The sequence below is a fragment of the Pleurodeles waltl genome, chromosome 12 (assembly GCF_031143425.1).
Source record: "Pleurodeles waltl isolate 20211129_DDA chromosome 12, aPleWal1.hap1.20221129, whole genome shotgun sequence".
Lineage (NCBI taxonomy): Eukaryota > Metazoa > Chordata > Amphibia > Caudata > Salamandridae > Pleurodeles > Pleurodeles waltl.
This window is the reverse complement of record NC_090451.1, coordinates 185,394,717-185,414,009: the sequence shown is the minus strand read 5'-3', so window position 1 is coordinate 185,414,009 and position 19,293 is coordinate 185,394,717. Positions and strand designations below refer to the sequence as shown.

General features: G+C 40.8%; 1 protein-coding gene across 1 annotated transcript in view; it reads left to right on the top strand.

The window, feature by feature from the left end:
• USP10 (ubiquitin specific peptidase 10) overlaps nucleotides 1-19,293 on the top strand; it is a 285,739-nt gene that overhangs the window by 150,945 nt on the left and 115,501 nt on the right. The window contains exons 9-10 of the mRNA XM_069216238.1: nucleotides 1,386-1,485; nucleotides 18,208-18,394. Of these exons, the coding sequence (XP_069072339.1) occupies nucleotides 1,386-1,485; nucleotides 18,208-18,394 (287 nt within the window). The remainder of the gene's footprint in view (nucleotides 1-1,385; nucleotides 1,486-18,207; nucleotides 18,395-19,293) is intronic.

The following is a 19,293-nucleotide window of genomic DNA, read 5'->3' as shown; positions in this document are numbered from 1 at the left end:
GCAGTACTAATTGGTGAATTAAAGTTTGAATTTAAAACGGCAGTGTTGCTTTTTGTGGCATGTTTTCTTTATGAAAATCCCTTTTTTTTTAATGACATGTTCCCAATTTACCATCAGTCAGTCATCGTAGAGACCTTCTTGTGGATGAAATGCCAATTATAAAGAACCAGGACTTCAAGTAACTTTTCTTCTTAGAAGGCTAACAAGACATGCATGTAAACATCTAGTAAGAAGTGTACTGTCCAAAAATAGACCTGAACACATGAGGCAGAGTTTCTAAACTAAAGTGTGAAGAACAAATACCTTTTCCGTTTTAAAAACAAAAATAAACAAAAAAAAAGCGCTCAGCCATACATTTAGAAAGACCTACATTCAAGTTGAACCTTGCCACACTTTTTCAGCTATGATTTGGGGTTTGCTGGTTTACAAAGAAGCCCGTGGATCCAAAGTTGACAATGTTCACTGCCAATTTGCATTTGGGGGTAAAGTAAAATAATTTCCCATATTATTAAACATGTTGCCTTCCTAGTCTTGAGCAAAATCAGGCAGGAGCTGCAGAATGTATTAACTAGGGCATGCTCTCAACTAAAGTTAGCATAAGTGCTTATGGCGCCTAAATGACAACAGCATATTTGCCAGATTGTCTAGCCCCAATAAGGATGTTTAGGAATGTTCATACAAGTTTTGCATTGTTTAACACTGACTTGGGAGACCTTTTAATGGATTTTAAGTCAACATCATCCTCTTTAAGACACATGTTCCAGCTGTGGTGGCGAAGGTCCATTGAATGTATTGGGCTCCTCTTCTGGAATGTCGTTTAATTGAAGACCACTGTTTTTTCAAGGATAGTTAATGAATTGGGGGCTCTTTGACTAGGAGCTGTCCAATTTTCATGTTCTGGATTTAACGTCGTAAAGTGATATTTTTGTCCGTGTTCTTGCGTCAGTCTTATTGAGTGCTCCAGATTTGTTTCTTGACCTCTGAATGATAAAGCTTTTATGTATAGATTATTTGGTCTGACTCGAATCCCATAAAAGTTAGGTGAAAATGTCCTTGGGGGTCAAGCGTATGGAGTAAATAGGTCTATATATTTCCTCATTGGGAATATTGATGCTACCGTACCTTTGTGTCCATTGCTTCTGCCCCAGGCTTGGGAAATATTCTGCTCTGGGAGCTGTGTGAGAGAGGCCTAAAATATTGGAATCTAAATCCTTGTTTTTGATTTGAATTGGCTCAATTTAAAGTTTGTAATTGCTGGTCCTTGTTCCTATGTAACATGCCTTACCATGTGCGTTCTTGTTCTCTGCAGTAAAGAAATGGACACTTTGCTCACACATTAAGACAGCATGGGAGATATGAATAATTCCACCTGATCTTTTGTTTAGAATCGTCAAGAAGATGCTGAGGAGTACTTGGGGTTTATCCTAAATGGACTTCACGAAGAAATGTTAGAGTTGAAGAAATTTCTCTGCCCGCAGAATGAAAGTAAGTGTAACCTGAGGAGCCCTCCAACCACACGAGAGTTGTTCTGAGCATACTCGAATAAATGAATAAAATGAATGTTGCAAAATCTATAACATTCCGGAGAGAGGTTAAAGCATACGTACCCATTTTTTTTTCTCCAGCGTAAAATTGAAAGGCCTGTCACAAATTGAGGACGACTTCCACCTGCCCCGGTTATTAAAATGTTTTGACACTTTTGTTTTGCTGGAGTTGTTGGCTGTGGGTACATAGCTAGATCGGTCGCTAGTTGTCCACTAGCATTCATGTCTCTGTAAGGCTCTCAAACTCCATTTCCAAAGTGAACTAATGAATGTTATTTGATTGCTATCGTTTGTCTTAAAATGTCTAAATCTTCTTCATGTGTCAGCAAGGAACAGAATTCATTTTGAAAACTCCTTCCTTCACTTAATTAAATTTGTCTGCCCATTTCAAATGTAGATTTCTTTTGATAGGAGCCTCAACATAAAAACAGAATGGAAGGACCACAGAATATGTATTCCTTTTCAGCTTCTTGTCAGTTTTAGTTAATAAGCAACAGATTTTGTTGCACTTGCCCGATTATATACTTCACCCATAGTATCTGATGGCAGTGGGGTCTGATCTTTCACTTCAGTATATATAGCATTTACATTGTAAGTCTTTGACGCCATGCAGTGGTGTTTAGTTTCACTTCCTATTCGGCGCAGACACCATTAACTTTGGTGATGAGTAATCAAAATGAATTGATTTCTTCTCTTCTGAAGTTAGTTGTGGTATGTTACAGCAGTGTACCCCAGGACAACAAACTGGTCACAAGTTAATGTGAAAAAAGTGAATTGCAGCAAGCCCTGTGTCCTCTCAATTGATCACTTTGCATTGCAGGTTATACTTTAAACAATGTATGCCTCACCAACATTCATCCTCCCCATAAGACTCACCCTTCACCCCTCTCCCCCAAGTTTTCTCCCCCCTCCCCTCCCACCTCCCCACCCAGGCCTCTCTGACATTATACAGGTACTTTAAGCCCTGGACAGATAATTCCTTAATTGTCACCACGCCTTCCCTACGAAAAACGAAGGCTGTGAATAAAACTATAAGCAACAGTAGACCTTGGAACAGGATCTTTGAGCAAGCCCTCTATGAGCCCCTTCCTAACCTCTCCTCTGTAGAATGAAACTTAAAACCAGACACATCTCTTGTATACAAGCAAGCTTTTACCTGGGAATACACAAAAGTCTATTTCAGCTGGTTAAAGGGTCACTTTGTTATAACCATTTTGTAAGCAAATCCTACTTTCCCAAAACCCTGGTAATAACCTAGCTATTTCTCAGTCAAAATTGACCAGATTAGGGCCACTGTTGTCCCACTCCTCCCCCTTTGATATTTGTTTTGAAGAGGATTCCTTCCTGCATATCATCCCCGCACACCCAGCTATGGGTAACTTTCCCAAATTTGCTACCTTCACACATTTGTCAATGAGGGACATAGATCTTTTGATAACCACACATAAATTGGGCTCTCCATTGGACCCAGTTCCAATCGCGATTCTGCATCTGAAAATTCCATGCCTTACACAGCCAGTTAATAATGTTGTCCACCTTTACCTGACTTCTAGCATTGCTTCTAAGGAACTAAAGCAAGACCGTGTGAAACTTACTTTAAAAAATAAAAAAAGTTACTCTTTTACTGTCAGTCTCAAACATTGTAGAGTGACCTATTGAAACCCAAGTGTCTACACATTTAAATTAAACTAATTTTGAATGATGTACAAATTGGATTTCAACTAAATACAAGTACAGCTATAGATATGACCGCAGTGACTGACAAACTGTCTATGGCTACAGAGCAAACTATCACTGGGGCACTTTTTTTTAATTAGACCTATCTGCTGCATTTGGTATGGTAACTCAGTACACTGTCTTGCCATCACTGGATTGTCCAGCAACGTTCTTGAATGGTTTACAGCCTGCCTGAAAGAGACTTCACAAAATTGTCCTAGGACTTTGCACCTCCACACCTTAGTTAGTTACAGCTGGTGGCCCACAAAGGTTCTGTCTTTTCACCCTACTTATTTAATATCTAAGTACAACCTGTAACTGTACTAATCAGGATCTATGTTTTTACACCTTTGCCGACAATGCTCCTCTAGTCTTTAAACTGTCCACCCATCAGTATAATCTGGCAACACTAAATGATTGCTTATGCAAAGTCCAAAACTGGATGTATAACAACTAGCGTAAGATTGGCCTTTGCAAGATTGGCCTTTGCAAGATTGGCCTTTGCAAGATTGGCCTTTGCAAGATTGGCCTTTGCAAGATTGGCCTTTGCAAGATTGGCCTTTGCAAGATTGGCCTTTGCAAGATTGGCCTTTGCAAGATTGGCCTTTGCAAGATTGGCCTTTGCAAGATTGGCCTTTGCAAGATTGGCCTTTGCAAGGCAAGTCTCTACATTATAATGACAATTGCAGCATTATTTACCTCCTCTGAGCTTCACGTTGCCATTACACAGCCCATTGTTAGTTGTCTACCTTGGTTGTCAATACAAAATAATTACTTTTAAATGTATTTGCCTTAACCGTAAATGGCTACATTGACTCGTTCCATGCTCCCGCCTCTCAAAAATCCAGAGCTACAAACTACAGTGAAACCTCTGATCTTAAAATTTCTTGCTTTATTTTTCACCCTTTTGGAAAACTTGATTGTGTTCTTGCAACTCTCAACCCCCCCTTAAATATTAACTCTATCCATTCCCACACCCTCTTGAAGACTTAGCACCCTGCTTTTTATCAAAATAATAGTTCTGTTTGCCCTTTGAGTATAGGGATGCCAAGAGATCTTCACAGTCAAAGGGCTCTTTACAACTTCACTTTAACATAACATTTAACATGACATTAAATGTTTAACTATATCCACTTTCACTTTATTTCCTCTTCTCTGTCCGTGAGAGGTGAAATGCTGCCTGCGGATGATAGACCAGATAAGCACATGTTAAAAATGATGGAAGATAACCAATGTGCTTTTGGCTGCAACAAAAAAAAATAGAGGAATATTAGTTTTAGCATTGTGGTCCCAACATGTACTCATAATCAACTTGTTGCAGCATAAAATGTTGCTTGCCATATATCCCAAACGCAGTTGTGTTTTTTTTTTTTTGTGTAAGGGCTGCACTGTGCAAGCATATTTTCAATTGGAGGGGAGAATTAAGAAATTCTTATTGTTTTTTTCACTTTGTGTGGCCACTCCCCTGATGCTTTTCCCCCAAGGGCATTATCTAGCAGAAGCAAAGGTTTTCCAGCTACCCAGGTACTGAGGCACTGATTGGATCCTATTTATCAGTGGGTTGGTGTGAGGATTTTGGTTTACTATATGATATGGCTGTGGGGGGCATATTGTGTAGTATGCTCCCAAATATCATCTTGTTTCCAGTCAGATGTCTTTACTTAACATTAAGCTCATCTCCGGATAGCTGTGGCTGCAAGCAATAAGGCTTAGCAAAGAAAAAATGTGTAAAGCATTTAACTGCACCAAACAAAATAAGAAAGCAACGAGACACAAAAGGCAACATTTTATAAAAATAGAATTTTTAGAGACTTTGATGAATAGTCCACAGGAGGGTTCTGAAGATAGTTTTAGTAGATATCACTTTGAAATACAACCACAAATCCCTCCACGTCACAGTAGCAGGCCAGCCGGCACTGCGTTTGAGATGAAATTCTTCAATGGAGTCTAGTATCCCTTGGGAGTGATTATTCCAGGCTTGGATAGCACTCCTGGGTCATGTAGATTTGGGTGCAACTTTTGACTATCTTAAATTTGTCCTCTTGGGTGCCTGGTGACTGATAGCAGCAAAACGTCTGCGGTGGCAACCATCTTGTTGGTTTGGGCAACTTGTGTCCCTGAAACTGGGCCCAGGAAATAAGCCGACTGATCCTTGGAGCCACTGCTGTAGGTTGGGGCTGAGAATCTACTTTTCCCTGAGCTAGGAGCTGCAGGTACAGTCCAGTCTTTGGTAGCTCAAAAGTGCAGCAGCTGCAGTGCTTCTGACGATGCAATCTCTTTGTGCGGGTCCAAGTGCAGCTGGGCAGTCCTTCTGCAGTCCTCTCAGATTCCAGCATGATCTGAGGGTTAGAGTGCCAAGGGTGCCATATTTATCCCAGGAAAGTGCCCTTGGGGGATCACGCAATCACTGCCAAATGGGCTACTGGGTCCCTTCCTACCTAGTGACGAAGTTCCTGTGATGTGTGGCATCTGGCTATCCCAGAGTGCCACAGTCTTGCCCCTTTCAATTGGACCAACCCTTCCTCGGTCGTTAGGAGCTCTGGTAGCCCGCCCTGGATGTGTGGCTACCAAAGGGCTACTCACCCACAGTAGAACCAGTTTGGGGGCGAGTTTTCCCTTTGACCTAGTCTCCACTTTGTCAGCAGGAAAAAAGGCATCCTTCTCAGGGGTTTCAGCGCTACTTTCCTCGCAAAGGCGGCTTCACCTTTGAAGCTTACCTTTTGGGCGAACACCCTGAGTGGCCATCTTGGGAGAGGAGGTGACACCTCTGCAGCAACTGCCTTTATTCCTGTTCTGAGGAGTAATTCGCACATCTCCCCAGGCGGTCAGAAAGCTATCTGTGTGCCAGAAATTTTGTGCGGCTGCTGTGCTAGCTGGAACACAGAGGGGCAACTTTCTAAAAGTTGCTTACCCTTAATAGTGGTATTAAATTCAACCTGGGCATCAGACGGGTTTAATGACACAATTACTTTGATACCTTCATGACCCAGTTAGGTAGTTCCACTCAGGAGCCAGCCAGGTTTGGATGCTGACCGGCAACCCAGTGTTAGCCAATGGGGCCACTAACTTTATCAACAGCAAAACTACAATTTGGAAGTGTTACTGTTAAAATATATCAAAAATGTCTTATTTAACAAAATACAGTTCCCTGCCATAGGGCTCTATAGGCCTTCCTTAGAGGTTACATATTAAAGGGTAGGGCGGCTTTGTCATTGTTTTAAATGGCAAAGTCGAACTGGCAGTGAAAGCACTCCTTCCAGTCTGTAGTGGTAGGCTAGGTGGCATTTTGTACTTTGTCACACAAAGGGTGGCACAAACACTGTTGCAGCCTTAAGTGAGCACTCTGTTTTACATGCTCTGGGTACCCTAGGTACCATATACTAAGGATGTATAAGCAAGTCAGGCCTTGCCAATAGGGTGTATCCAATTTGACATGCAATTTGTGTAGGGCCAGAACACTGGCACTGAGGTCTGGTTACCAAGCAGGCCTCAGTACCCTCTCAAAATTGTAAAACCAGCTGCATCAGTCCAAAAACGTGGGCGTGAGCATGCAAAAAGACATTTCCTTAGAATAGACATCTCTTAAAAGGCGAGGCAAGCTTTGTTCTGAAGTCCTCACCAGAGTGGAGAGCAGGGATAGTCAAGTGGCAAGTCTCCAACTGGCTGTAAACATCTGATGAGACAATCCGCTAAGGAAAGACTGAATTTTCTTCTCTTTCAGCCTTCTTGCTCTTCTATCTGCAATACTGCCACTGCTAATGCCTTCTGAATTTAAGACAGACCTGGCAGTGGAATGACAGGCTGGCTCTAGAGAAGTCTGTTTATCCTTCGTGGAATTGACAGATGGGCCCCCTCCTTAGGACTGTAGAGGCTTTGAAAATAAACTAATTAGGGCGTTATGGAGATAGCAGTGCGCTCAATGAGACATTTTGTAAAATCGCAAAATGTTTTATCACAGTTTTAGAGAAAACTGCAAAATCAGCTACCCCGAGACTTATGAAAGTTATAAAACCATGTCTATTGCTCCTGGGTTAGTTATGTAATTGTGGAGCTCCAGCAATTTTTACTGAAACTTCCTTTAGAGAATATCCGGCCCTCTTCGTGCAAGTGGATCTTTTAATCCTACCAAGGTTTGATTCATGTTACTAGCACAATGACCTTAAAATTTATAATCTGGCACTACGTTTCGCATATGTTTTTAGGAGAGAATTCCCAAGCGACTTTATTTCAATCCAAACAGGATTGTGCTAGTGTTATTTTCCTAATGTGCCTCGTACTGCAAGATTTGATTAAAACATCGAAACCTATATGGATAGAGCTGACATCTTCCTTATGAAGACATGATTCCATCCACGTTTGAACAGATTTTAAGATCTAGCATTGTAACGACTATTTAACGTGCTTCAGAATTCCTTGAGAGCAGCCCATGCCCCCTGTAAACTGGTCTTTGAAACAACGCTTGATCACTGTTCGTGAGCTACATTGTACTTTAAGATTTAGCTTGCTGCTAAGTTGTCACACAAAGTATGGTTAAGTACTGCTAATATGTATTTATTGATATTATGTTTAAATATTGATATGTTTAAAACTAATCTGCCAGTTAATTAGCCAAATGTCTTTGTAATATTTTCCATAATTTCACTTGACACGCACACATTTTGTTCATTGCATGCAAATGGTTGTGGACCCCTGCTTTAGCACCTAAGATCATTATGCAAGGGCACAAGCGGTAATATCTGTGGCCACAGACGGACCTATCCCTTTGTCAGTTTACCATCCCGAGTCCTGCTGTGACATGCATACACATTCTTTACTGCATGATTGCCATGCGGGTGCCACTGGCATTCATTTTTGAGGACTGGCACTTATTTTTACCTCATCAAACATTTCCCGAGAGCAAGAGGGAAATCTCACAACCGAAAGAATGAGAGAAAAAAAAGACAGAAATTCCGTCACAAAGGAGAGAAAGGAGGAACCTGCAGGAGTTGGATGAAGAGGCACAGTGTCTGGAAGCCTGAGATGCATTCCTGATTATGCAGCCTTAATATTTAGGGAGCCGGCTGCAGGCTTCTGAGCAAAGCTTTGGGCATTGGCACTTTTATGTCAACAAATAAAGCACTGGGCTTAATGTTACATCCTTACAAAACACGAAATGTATTGATGCTTTCAGCATGGGTGTACTGTATACAGGTCCCTAAACAATGTGTACATCTGATTTCAATGGCATCAAACATTTGAAGTTTGTGAAGTTCATCACTCTACTTCTCACATCTTTCCATTTCTTGATTTTTCCATCTACCTCCACTTAGATGAACCATCAAGGGACAGTCTTCCGCGTGCGCCTTTTCTTACGCTTCATTACCTCCCAAGGTGACCTTTTATCCTTAAGTTACTCCTACCAACTCTGTGCAGGCAGTCTACAAATTCTAACCTTCCTAGCTTTCTTGTCTCCTCCAGGCCTGAATTTCGCTGTGCTTGGCAGCTATTGAAAAATTGAAGTTTCTTTCATGGTAAACGTTTTAGAAACTGACATCTGTTACTCTGTCCCCTTAAAGTCATCACGTTCACTAAACAAACTCTGAATTTTGTTCACACTGCCGCTTGAAGGCCTTATGCTTGTCACTGAAAAATAGAGCCATATTTAGATTCTTGATTTCGAGGGTGTTGGGCAGCTAGGGGAGGACCACTGATGGCAAATAGTCCCAGGGTGGCTGTCGCTACCTGAATGATAAAAAGAAAGAAGAACCCCTGTTATTTTTGCAGGATTCACAGATCCTATTTGAGGTCATTGAATTCTCACATAGGTCTGAGAATATTTTGGAATATGTTATCCTGACAGTTAAAACACCAATAAAGCCATCACAATGCACCCAGTGGACCCTGGGATTTGGTTCAGGGCCTGGCCATATTTTGGGGTTGGCTGCCTTTTGAGGGGAGTGTACATGGCGTAGTCAAAAGGCAGGCACTACTGCTAACAAGTGCGAATTTGGGGTTGGTTCCCTAAGGCTGTTTGGGCCCACCCACCTAAAAGCCACTGTGAAAGCTAGAACTCCTTCTCCACATGCACTACTTCAGACATCACAATATTTTAACCAGTAAATAACAAATGTTCTTCGTAACTTTAAGAAAAGACTTTTTCAAACAAAGAAAATACTTTAGCCATGTGGATGTCATCCATAATGTCGATACTGGTCACGTGTTGTCACCAGTGATTTAATCGTTGTCTTTTGTGAGGTTATCCGTTTCATTGTTAGAAGTCATGAACTGTTTATTTAGTGGGAGAGCTGTCATTATCATGGCTAGGAAATTAAGTTTTTTTTTTTGTGGTTAACCATAGCTCATTTTGAAGTTTTTTTTTTTTTTTTATTTTTTTTTTTTAGGTTTATTGTATAACCATACTGCACTTTGACTGTGGTTTATAAGAAATGCAGTGTGTAATATGGTGGCCATTACTGTTGTTGAGCGTGGGAGGTAGGATCATATTCATCGAGCTCGATTGGGTCTTCGTGTCCTACTTGATCCTTAACAGTTACCATAAGTTGTATATCGCATTCAGTACATAAGCAGGTTTTACGTGTGCAGTAGTTATAAACAGAGACCTAACCATAACCTGAGCACAAAGGGTTAAATACCAGTCTTCTTCTGTAAAGTGATTTTAGAACGGAATTTGTGAAGCATAAACTAGTGTTTTCTAGTCATTTATGGTAATAAGACTGTAAATTTGTACTGTAATTTTATATTATTTTACTTTTTCCTAATACCACACTATTGAGCCAGATTTAATTTCACTTTTTTGTGTATGTATACTATGGCTGATAAAAATAGATGTGGTCCAATAACACTATTTGCGGAAACTGTGCTAATAAACACATATTGACAAATGTAATACTACAATGCAGGGGTCACATTCGAGTTTATTACCGCATTGCAACAAAATTAACATTAGAAAGGCACTGTTTACACTTCGCATATAGCAAGTAACATTTAGCCCCTGTTTTTGGCCCTAATCGAATTACCTTGTGAAACATTGAAACCATTTCGGTGTCAATGCAGTAAACCACACTATCCCCTTGAAGGCGGAATCTGGGACAGTCTGTGTTGGCACAAAGACTTCAAATATGAGGGACTGTATCTGTGCAATTTGAGACATTGAATCACCTAGCAGTTCATTGTGTATTTGAAAAGCTTGAAATTCTCCTGCTTGAAAAATCCCTTGGCTGGCGGTACAAAAACAGCAGAATCCTTGATTGGGCCAGCTACTTCTAGCTTCATTTATCTTTTTTCCTTGTGCAGTGTGGTTTTCTTTAATTATGATAGTTTGGACAACAGTCACTTTTTTTGTACGATTGTGTAGATCTTCTCTTGATGAGTATACATGTGGTTCATAGACTATAGGCTATGTTTGTATCTCACCATACAATCTTTGTGTAGCCTGGCATATATAGTTCTTCTATAAAATATTGTTTGTAGGTATTTTGTTTGTAAAATGTCAGCTTGTAAAACATGCAAATAGCAGGCAGTCAACCCTATCTTCAGTGAGGTAGATAGGGTCTATCACAATTTTACAAATCCCATGTTTTGTTTGCAGTTCTCGTATGATGGAACGGAGCAGTACTATAGAACATTCCTGTAGAAAATTAAGAAGCATAATTTCTTTATATTACTTGAAATTATTTTTCATGTTCTAAGATGCTAACCGTTATATTTGTTCAAGAAGGGGTTCATCTAGATTATCCGCTACAGTGACGTGATCCATAAATTAAATTACCATTTTAAGAGTGCAGCTGCACATTTCCTGTTCAGTATGAACACTCAGTCAATCGCCTCTTTGAAGTTTCGACGTTGTTACCCTTTGTCAGTAGCCTTTCTCTGGAATAAGGCTCCAGTTGCTGCTCCTCTGTCCGTAGGAGTTGTCCAATTGCACACCTCTCTATAGATATAAAAAATAGTGATCATTGGCGTTGAATCGTTTCAAGTTCTTGTGGGCCCTCTGCTGATATCCCTTCGTACCCTCTTATCTTCATTCATCCCCTGGACCTGGAATCTTCCTGATAGATGGACCTGATCCTCCAATTTGGAGATTCAGTCAGGGATTTGAACTGCTGCTTTGTCTTATCGCTTCTCAAACCAGATGATTTGATGGACATATACATAGGGTATCACAACTCATTTAAGTATGGATTGTTGACAGTATTTTAGTTTTGTTCTGCTCTCATTACACAGTAGCAAGAATCTGGCATATGTCCAAAGGAATTACATCATACTTAGTAACTCAGATATGTTGAACACTTTGTTCTACAACCTGTGTAGTACTGTTTGTGTACATGTCGGCAGATGCACTTCCCTAGGTGCCTGTAACTAAAGGAAGTATTCACTGTTTCTCTTTGGATGTGGTGTAAGGGAATAATACATCCACACAAACGAGTCCTATAAGCAGTTCAGAAGAGTATCCCCTCCTGTTCAGTTGGACAAATCCTAGTCGCAGGTGTTGATAAGGAGTTATGTGACCCTTTTGTCGGTACTTATGGCATGTTTTGCCTAAGCTAATTCTATTATGTATGCTCATCTCGTGGAGCATGGCCATATTTTGTGCCATATCTGGCATTGGATGTATTATGCTAAAATAGGCCAGATCTGCCGTTCAACATGAACGTTTCCATTCTAATTGGTTCTAACACACCTGCTGAAACCATGGGGAGTGTTGTTTATGTTAAGGTATCTCTAGCTTTTCATATAGGATGAACCTCTATGAACATTCATATATTTAAAGGGCTCAGTTTCTTAATTTAACCGCTACTGCATCAATTCATATCCATGAGTAAGTTTTCTGTTGCGTAACCTGGCTTGGTTGGACTGTGTGCCATCTTGCCTTCTTATTGGCTGGGAGAGGAGGGGAATGGAGGCTCATTTCCTATCAGAGGGTAGGAGTTTTGCCAGATTTATTCAGACCTCTGTGTTGGTACTGCATGGCTGTTTGTAGATTAAGTAGGTAAAGGGTTTGACTTTCAGGGGAAATAGACAAGTATCCTCGCTCAGACTGTAGCATGAGGAGAACCCTATGGGGATGTACATTCAATCGGAGAGGAACAGGTAATTTGTTTGTTTGCCTTCAGCCAATAGCGTATATTGCCATACTTCAAGATGTCTAGGTTCTTATGCTATAGTTCATTATTATTCAGTAATCTGGAACAGAATAAATGTAAGAAAAAACGCAATACTGGTGGGAATAGCAAACATGAATAAAGTGTATATGAAATATAACCCATGCATAATTTATATTACCCAGTGGCAGTTGCCATTCAGTAGTTGTAGTTAAGATTGTATTTTGATAGGAAATGGCCTTTTTGTGTTGCTAATATCTTTAGCACCATTTGACGAATTGCGACGAAACGTACCAAAAAAGTGCTCTTATTTAATTTGTGCATGGAGAGTTTCAGTGTGATCCATGAAGTGGGGGCCGTGAAAAAAGGGCTGGGGAACCAAAATAATTTACACAAAAGCACAAACTTCAGCTCCAGTACCCCCCCCCCCCCCGGACCCACTTATCCCTGTGCCAAATGCTGTACGAAAGGAGAGGGGGGATAGCTGAAGTACTGTGTCCTGGGGAGCCCACCCGGACATACAGTAGTTTCCCTACCCGCATTAGCGCAGACAGAAACATGTTTTCTTCCACCTGGCAGAAGCATTTTGAAAGCTCCCGGTAGGTGGGAGCAGACATGTCTTCAAGAACGTGGACAGGGAAGGCAGTTTTGCTCCCGCTTGACACTGGAGCTGTAAAAATGCTCCAACCAAGTGAGAGCAGACTTTCGTTTCCGTGCCCACGCCTAGAGGGAGCAAGTAGAAACACTTGCTCCCACCCGGCTCCCTATTCACCCAGTATGGATGCTGGGCAAAGAGCTCCCCGCCAGTCGCCACGGTAGTTGCTTGTGGGTGCCCTGGGTGGGCACTGGGACACACCTGGAATCCACACACCCCTTCCTAGTATATATATATTTTTTTTGTTTTAAAGTTTTCCTGGGCGGGCACTGGTACTCCAAAGTGAATAATAAATGGGCGGCTCATGCTGCTTATTTTTCACTGCCCCAGCATACAGCACCCCATATTACCCTGCAAAAACTTGTCTATTTGTACATTTTTTAAAGATTTGTGGTGCCCCTAGAATGGGGGAGGCACCACCAAGCATTTTTTTAATGCTATCGGAGGGCTGCAGGAAGTGAAGCAGCCCCCTCTCAACATTTTCTTTTTAACAAGATTTTTCTTTACAAGAATTTTTCAAAGCACTCCTAGCTGGAGCTCTGTGCTCTTTATCTACAGTTCAAGACCCTCCTTTGGTTGTTTTTATGATTGCATTTTGTAGGATACATTTTTTTTTAAGACTGAGATGTTGCTTTCATAAACAAAATCAGTCTTTCTTTTTACATTTTTTTGGCACACAATAAAAACTGTTAAGAATCGCAGAGGTTTATTTTTTATTAAACATAATCACTACTAAATATTGCATTGCATGAATACTGAAATGTACACTAGATTAAATTGGTGAGTTTTGAAGAGTTAATTGGATCACTTTAATATTGTGGTGTTGTGACTCTTGCCAAAGTCCGTAAGTCTACATGAGTGCATCTAGGACTTGCGAGACAAACCACACATTGTGAATCCCAGAAGAATATGCATGGCATTGGCTGCATGCAAGTAGTTGGATGCAGGCTCTGCGGCCAACTCCAAACCATGCACAGTCCAAAGGCCATGTGTGCCATGCGGTTGGCTGCTGGCAGGAGGCCTGGACACTGGGCCGTCTTTGCGTATGGTAATCACATATAACTTTACGCTAGAAAGAATCCTAGAAATTCACTGAAACAAAGGTTAAAGTGAGATTATATACATGTGCAAATGTCAGTTAAAACATGCCTTTTTAAGCATGCACAATGACTGAAATTCACCAGTTAGTTATCTCAAGTAACTATAGCTAGTAATTATAACTCTTGCCAGCACTTCCAAGTACCACTCATCATGCATGATACCTTCTATGACATCCTTGATAATATCACTGCAACATTAGCAATTATTAAGAAAACTCATCAATAGTTTAATTTTGTTTAATATTATACATTCAATGTGCATGGCCCCCGCCATGCACAATGTATGTATACAGTGGGGAAGCAAAACAGTGAATTTACATTACTGATTAACTCTTGCACACATCATAGGTCAGACCTGTAACAGGTGTGCGACCTGCATTGTGCATAGTTTTTTTATGCACAGTAGGCGGTGTTTGGCATAAGGCTAAGCCCTGTATCCAAGACATCACTGGCGGTGTTGTACAGCAGGCTACAAAAAACGACAGGTAAGCGATCATACAATCCTTGGGGGTCCATAAATATGACATGCATCCATGACCCGTGTATATGTAACGTAACATAGATATTGTCTGTACTGGCCTGGCCTCACTGTTCCTTGTACCAGAACCTCCAAGTTTGTAGACTTTTCTACACTCCATGTACGCCTTTACAAACTCAAACTTGCACAAAATTACAATTGTTTGCGCTGCCACACTCAGCAGGGTACTGACTTTCACATGTTTTTTTCCTGTCCATCCCTATCTACTTTTTGGTCCTCAATATGGTCTCACATTTCAGCAATAGCTCGCATCTCCTTACCAGTGTCATATGAATTACTGTTTTTGGGTGGCATAAACGATATCTGGAGTTCATTCAGGCCTCTTGGAAAATTGGTGGACCTTTTGCTTTCTATTGCAATCTCGATTATTACTTCTAACTGGAAATCTTTGGAGAACATTACTCTGACAGTGGTGGAATTCTGTATGTTACCATCATAGACTTGACAGCTACAAGCTTGATTCAACAGGAACTTTCTTCAAACGTCATCAGCTATGGTTGCCATTAAGTAACTATCTCTCACGCACTGCGAAGGAAATGGATTTTTCTCCTCCTTTAAAAAAACAAAAAAGCCAATATATTTCCTGTTTTTCTTCTTATGTATACTTATTTCATCTTACATTTGTTGTAACTAATGTCTATTACCTCTCTCTCCGCATGGCTATCACTTGATTCCCTTTTCTATCCCTATAGCTCTTCTCCCGGTCTCTTTCTTCTTTCTTTATTCAAACTTGGAGTCTTTGATACTATATTGCTGTATATGCCTAATTCATTTACATGTTTAATATGCTTTTATGATTACAATATTCCTTATGCATATATATCCACAACTGTCTATCTCTGTCCTGGCAATGTTAAGTTAATGTTTTTGTATTTGACTCAATAAAAAACATCTTTAAAAAAAAAAAACTCCAAGTTTGTCTGCCAGCTATCCTGAATATGATCAGCATGTTTCTTTAGAATATTACGTTTTTGTAAGACATGTCCGTACTTACTATAAATAATATACACTGAATGCTTGTAATGAAATAGCTGGACAGCTCTGCTTTCCTGCTTCATTTTCTGAAAGCGTGGGTCTAAAGATGCTTTTAACTTTTGATGGCTCAGAAATGGGATAATTCCCTTGTTTTTTGCTTCTGTTCATGTGAGATTTCAGTATTCTTTTAGGGCTGACATGTTTTAAAGGATATATTCTCTGAAAGATGCTAGGTCTATCGGTATCAACCAAACTACCTTGGTTACTTTTTAGGTTGTGTGCAAGCACTTCTGACCTGTTGGACGTGGTTAAAAGCCCACAATACCATCTTACGTCTATCTCACGTCCATCACTTTCACTCGTTAGTGAGCTTGCCTTTCAAAAAACCTTAGATGTCATTGGTAAAAGCTTTACGTTTGTCCTGCTGTGAGGCTGCTTTGTTACCTCCTTGGGGACCAACCCTGTTACATGGATAATTACACGATTGACAATATGCTTTACTGTGAGCAGACTACGTTTCAGATTATTTGGTCACTCCCCTTCGCGCTCCATGGCGCTTTCAAGCCTTACACAGTGTGAACTCAATCAGCTGTATTGGAGCGATTTGCATGACTTCCAGTTACTTAACATTGTTCTATCTTTGGATGTTTTACTGAGGCGTTACATAAGTACCAGCTACATTACACAAGGACAAATCTTTTTGTAGGCTTGGGGAGATTAAATGATGCTGAGCGGACACCCTGACTCGAACCTGGGTCCTCAGTTCCAAAGTCAGCAGCTCTAGTCCTTTCTCCACACCACCCTCTCCCAGCAGCTTTCCATAGCGCGCACGAGGTATTCCAACTTCTGTGGTTGTGGCAGCGCGGTACGCCGTGCTTTGTTCACATATGATGGCTGCGCTATTACAATGTGCCCAAACCAGGGAGTCCGGACAGAGAAACTACATCTCATTATTTTGCTTTGCTTACACTTTAAGAAACACTTAACCAGGGTGAATTAACACTGTTTAGTGGCGTGGCGTTCCACTGCTTTCGACTTCTGCTAATTTGCATTTATGATCCCAGTGTTGCATGCAGAGCTTTGAATAACTAGCTTGCGTGCAGTTATCCAAGGCTCTACAAAAAGCACCGGTGAGAGGAAAAAAGTGCCTTTTAATTCCCACCGTTCTTAGTGCTTATGTAAAATGCACTGGTGTAAATGCTGTTCCGAACTGAAATATTACACCAGAAAATGAATGAGAAACTGCATTTCATTATTTTACTTTGCTTACATTTTAAGAAACCTTTAGCCATGATATCAATTTAAATGTGAAAGATGACACTTTCAACCAACTCCTCTCCTCTTATTTAGCTAACAAACCGCAAAAAGCACAATCCTTATGGGGTGTTTTCCAAAGTTATTCGAGCGGCATTTAAATTGTTTCTCGCCTCTATTGCATATGTAGAATTATTTCTTAATAACAGTAAATGGGTTATAGAGGTTTAGCAACGCATTCACAATCAATTTATTCCATCGCTGCCCTGGTGCCAAATGCTTTCAGCAACAGGAACTGAAGCTAACGCTGCACTGGTTTCATCACTCTTGCACATCCTGTACAATTGTATGTAAAGGATTTCCAGGATGTTTTGCACAATGAAGGGATTTCTCAAGGTAGCACTACACGTGCAATCAACACTCAGAAGGGGTCTGGGCAAAGGCTTTAACACCAGAATGGCCGGTATAAAGGCGACATTGCACAAGGGCATAGTAGTTGTTTTGTAGGCACGGGGAGAATAAGTGATGTTGAGCCGACACCTGACTTGAACCTGGGCCCTCGGTTCCAAAGTCGGCAGCTCTAGTCCTTGCGCCACACCTTCTCCATCTTCGAGCAGCTTTCCGTGGAGCGCATGAGGCATTCCAGATCCTTTAATTGTTGCAGAGTGGCAAGCCGCGCTTTTTACATATGGCGGCTGCACCATTACAATGTGTCCAAACCATGGAGTCCGGACCGTAAAAAACAATAAAAATAAAATGCCATTTTCAATGCTAAGAACTCTAACTTTTGAATAAAGTGAGACCGATTCCATTGCAAATGCTTGTTGTTTGACCGCAAAGCTGTCACCAGACTATTATTTCCACCCCGAGGGGGGCTTTTGCCCCTCCCACTTTTTGGGAAACCGGAGTACATATTTTGATTGAGCAGAAGTTGTGTGCTCCCACAAAATAGTGCTTGCCTGCCACACAGCTGTTATTTTACTTATCCAGCTGCAGCTGCCTGAGCTTGAACTTTCAGGGGCACACACATCTCTTTAATGCTATAACGGTGTCTTGGAGAACAATATATATATATGGTGCTTTTCTGTGGCAGCACCACAGATGGGAGGAAGCCAGTTATTAACGCGCATGGATTTTTAGGTCTGGCTTGACAGTGCATTGATAGCCTGTTGACATTGCTCGTTCTCTCTGCTCTGAGCCTATTTCTCAAACTTAATCATAGCTTCCCCTACTCACGTAATGCTATGTGATGAAGCACTTGTAATCTGCTGACTGTTACTGAGGTGCTATTTTCCTCACACTTTTCATTCATTTTGTGTCTCAGACATTTCAGTTTCCAACGGCCCTGACTCTCAGCCAGGAGGTGAGGACCACCTGCACCTGCTGGATGAGCAAGGGGAAGGAAGCGAGGATGAGTGGGAGCAGGTCGGACCCCGCAACAAGTCGTCAGTCACTCGACAGGCAGATTTTGTTAAGACACTAATTACAGACATATTTGGTGGCCACATAAGGTATAGTATTACTTTTTTTAATTTGTTTATATTAAATGTTTTTCATCTTTACATTGACACATTAACTTAACTGGGCGTTAAGCACTTAAATCATAAAATTGCATACATACTGTTATGTTTAAAACTCCTAAACTATCACGCGGTATTGAAACTGATTGTTGAAGGGAAAATACCCCTGGCATATTCGACAACCCACAATGTGAACTCCAACTAAACACTCATTCCAAAACATGGAATACTGGAAGGTAAGCAGTACCATTGTCACCTTCGGCTGCCATGCTAAAGCCACAGAGCAATTTCCGGAATTTGTTTTAGGTATTTACATAACAGAGCTACCATAATTGTTTAATGGAACAGAATAACTTGCAGTGACCACAATATGGGAATGTTAAATAATAAAACTAGTTCAAATATAGGAAATCTGATAAGGCATTTAAAAGTTATTTAAATCGAGTTAACCTCCTAAAAAAGAGAAGTCTTGGTAAAAGTCACTAATTACCGTGTAAAGTCCACTGGAGGGCGCCAGAACACCAGAAATGCAAACCATGCATTGGCGCATTCCTAATCCCTTTTCACATTGCTTGTTGATACCAGTTTCTTCATGTGAATGTTGTACAAATGCTCGTCTTCTATCATAGGATTCTTTCTGATATCCATTACCAGCTGAGCATCTTTAGCACCTGCGTGATCCCCGGGACATTTAATATAACACGCTTAAAAAAATAAATAAAAATGAAATATACATTAACGGAACATGGGGACTTTTAGTGGCATGCCTTGTCTTCCTTATGTCTTTTCTCTTGGTTTTACGAAATGCGTTCGATAAATTAATTCGAGCATAATGTACTTTTGACTGAAAGCCCACAGCTCCTACCATTTTTGAGCTCGAAAGCAAAAAT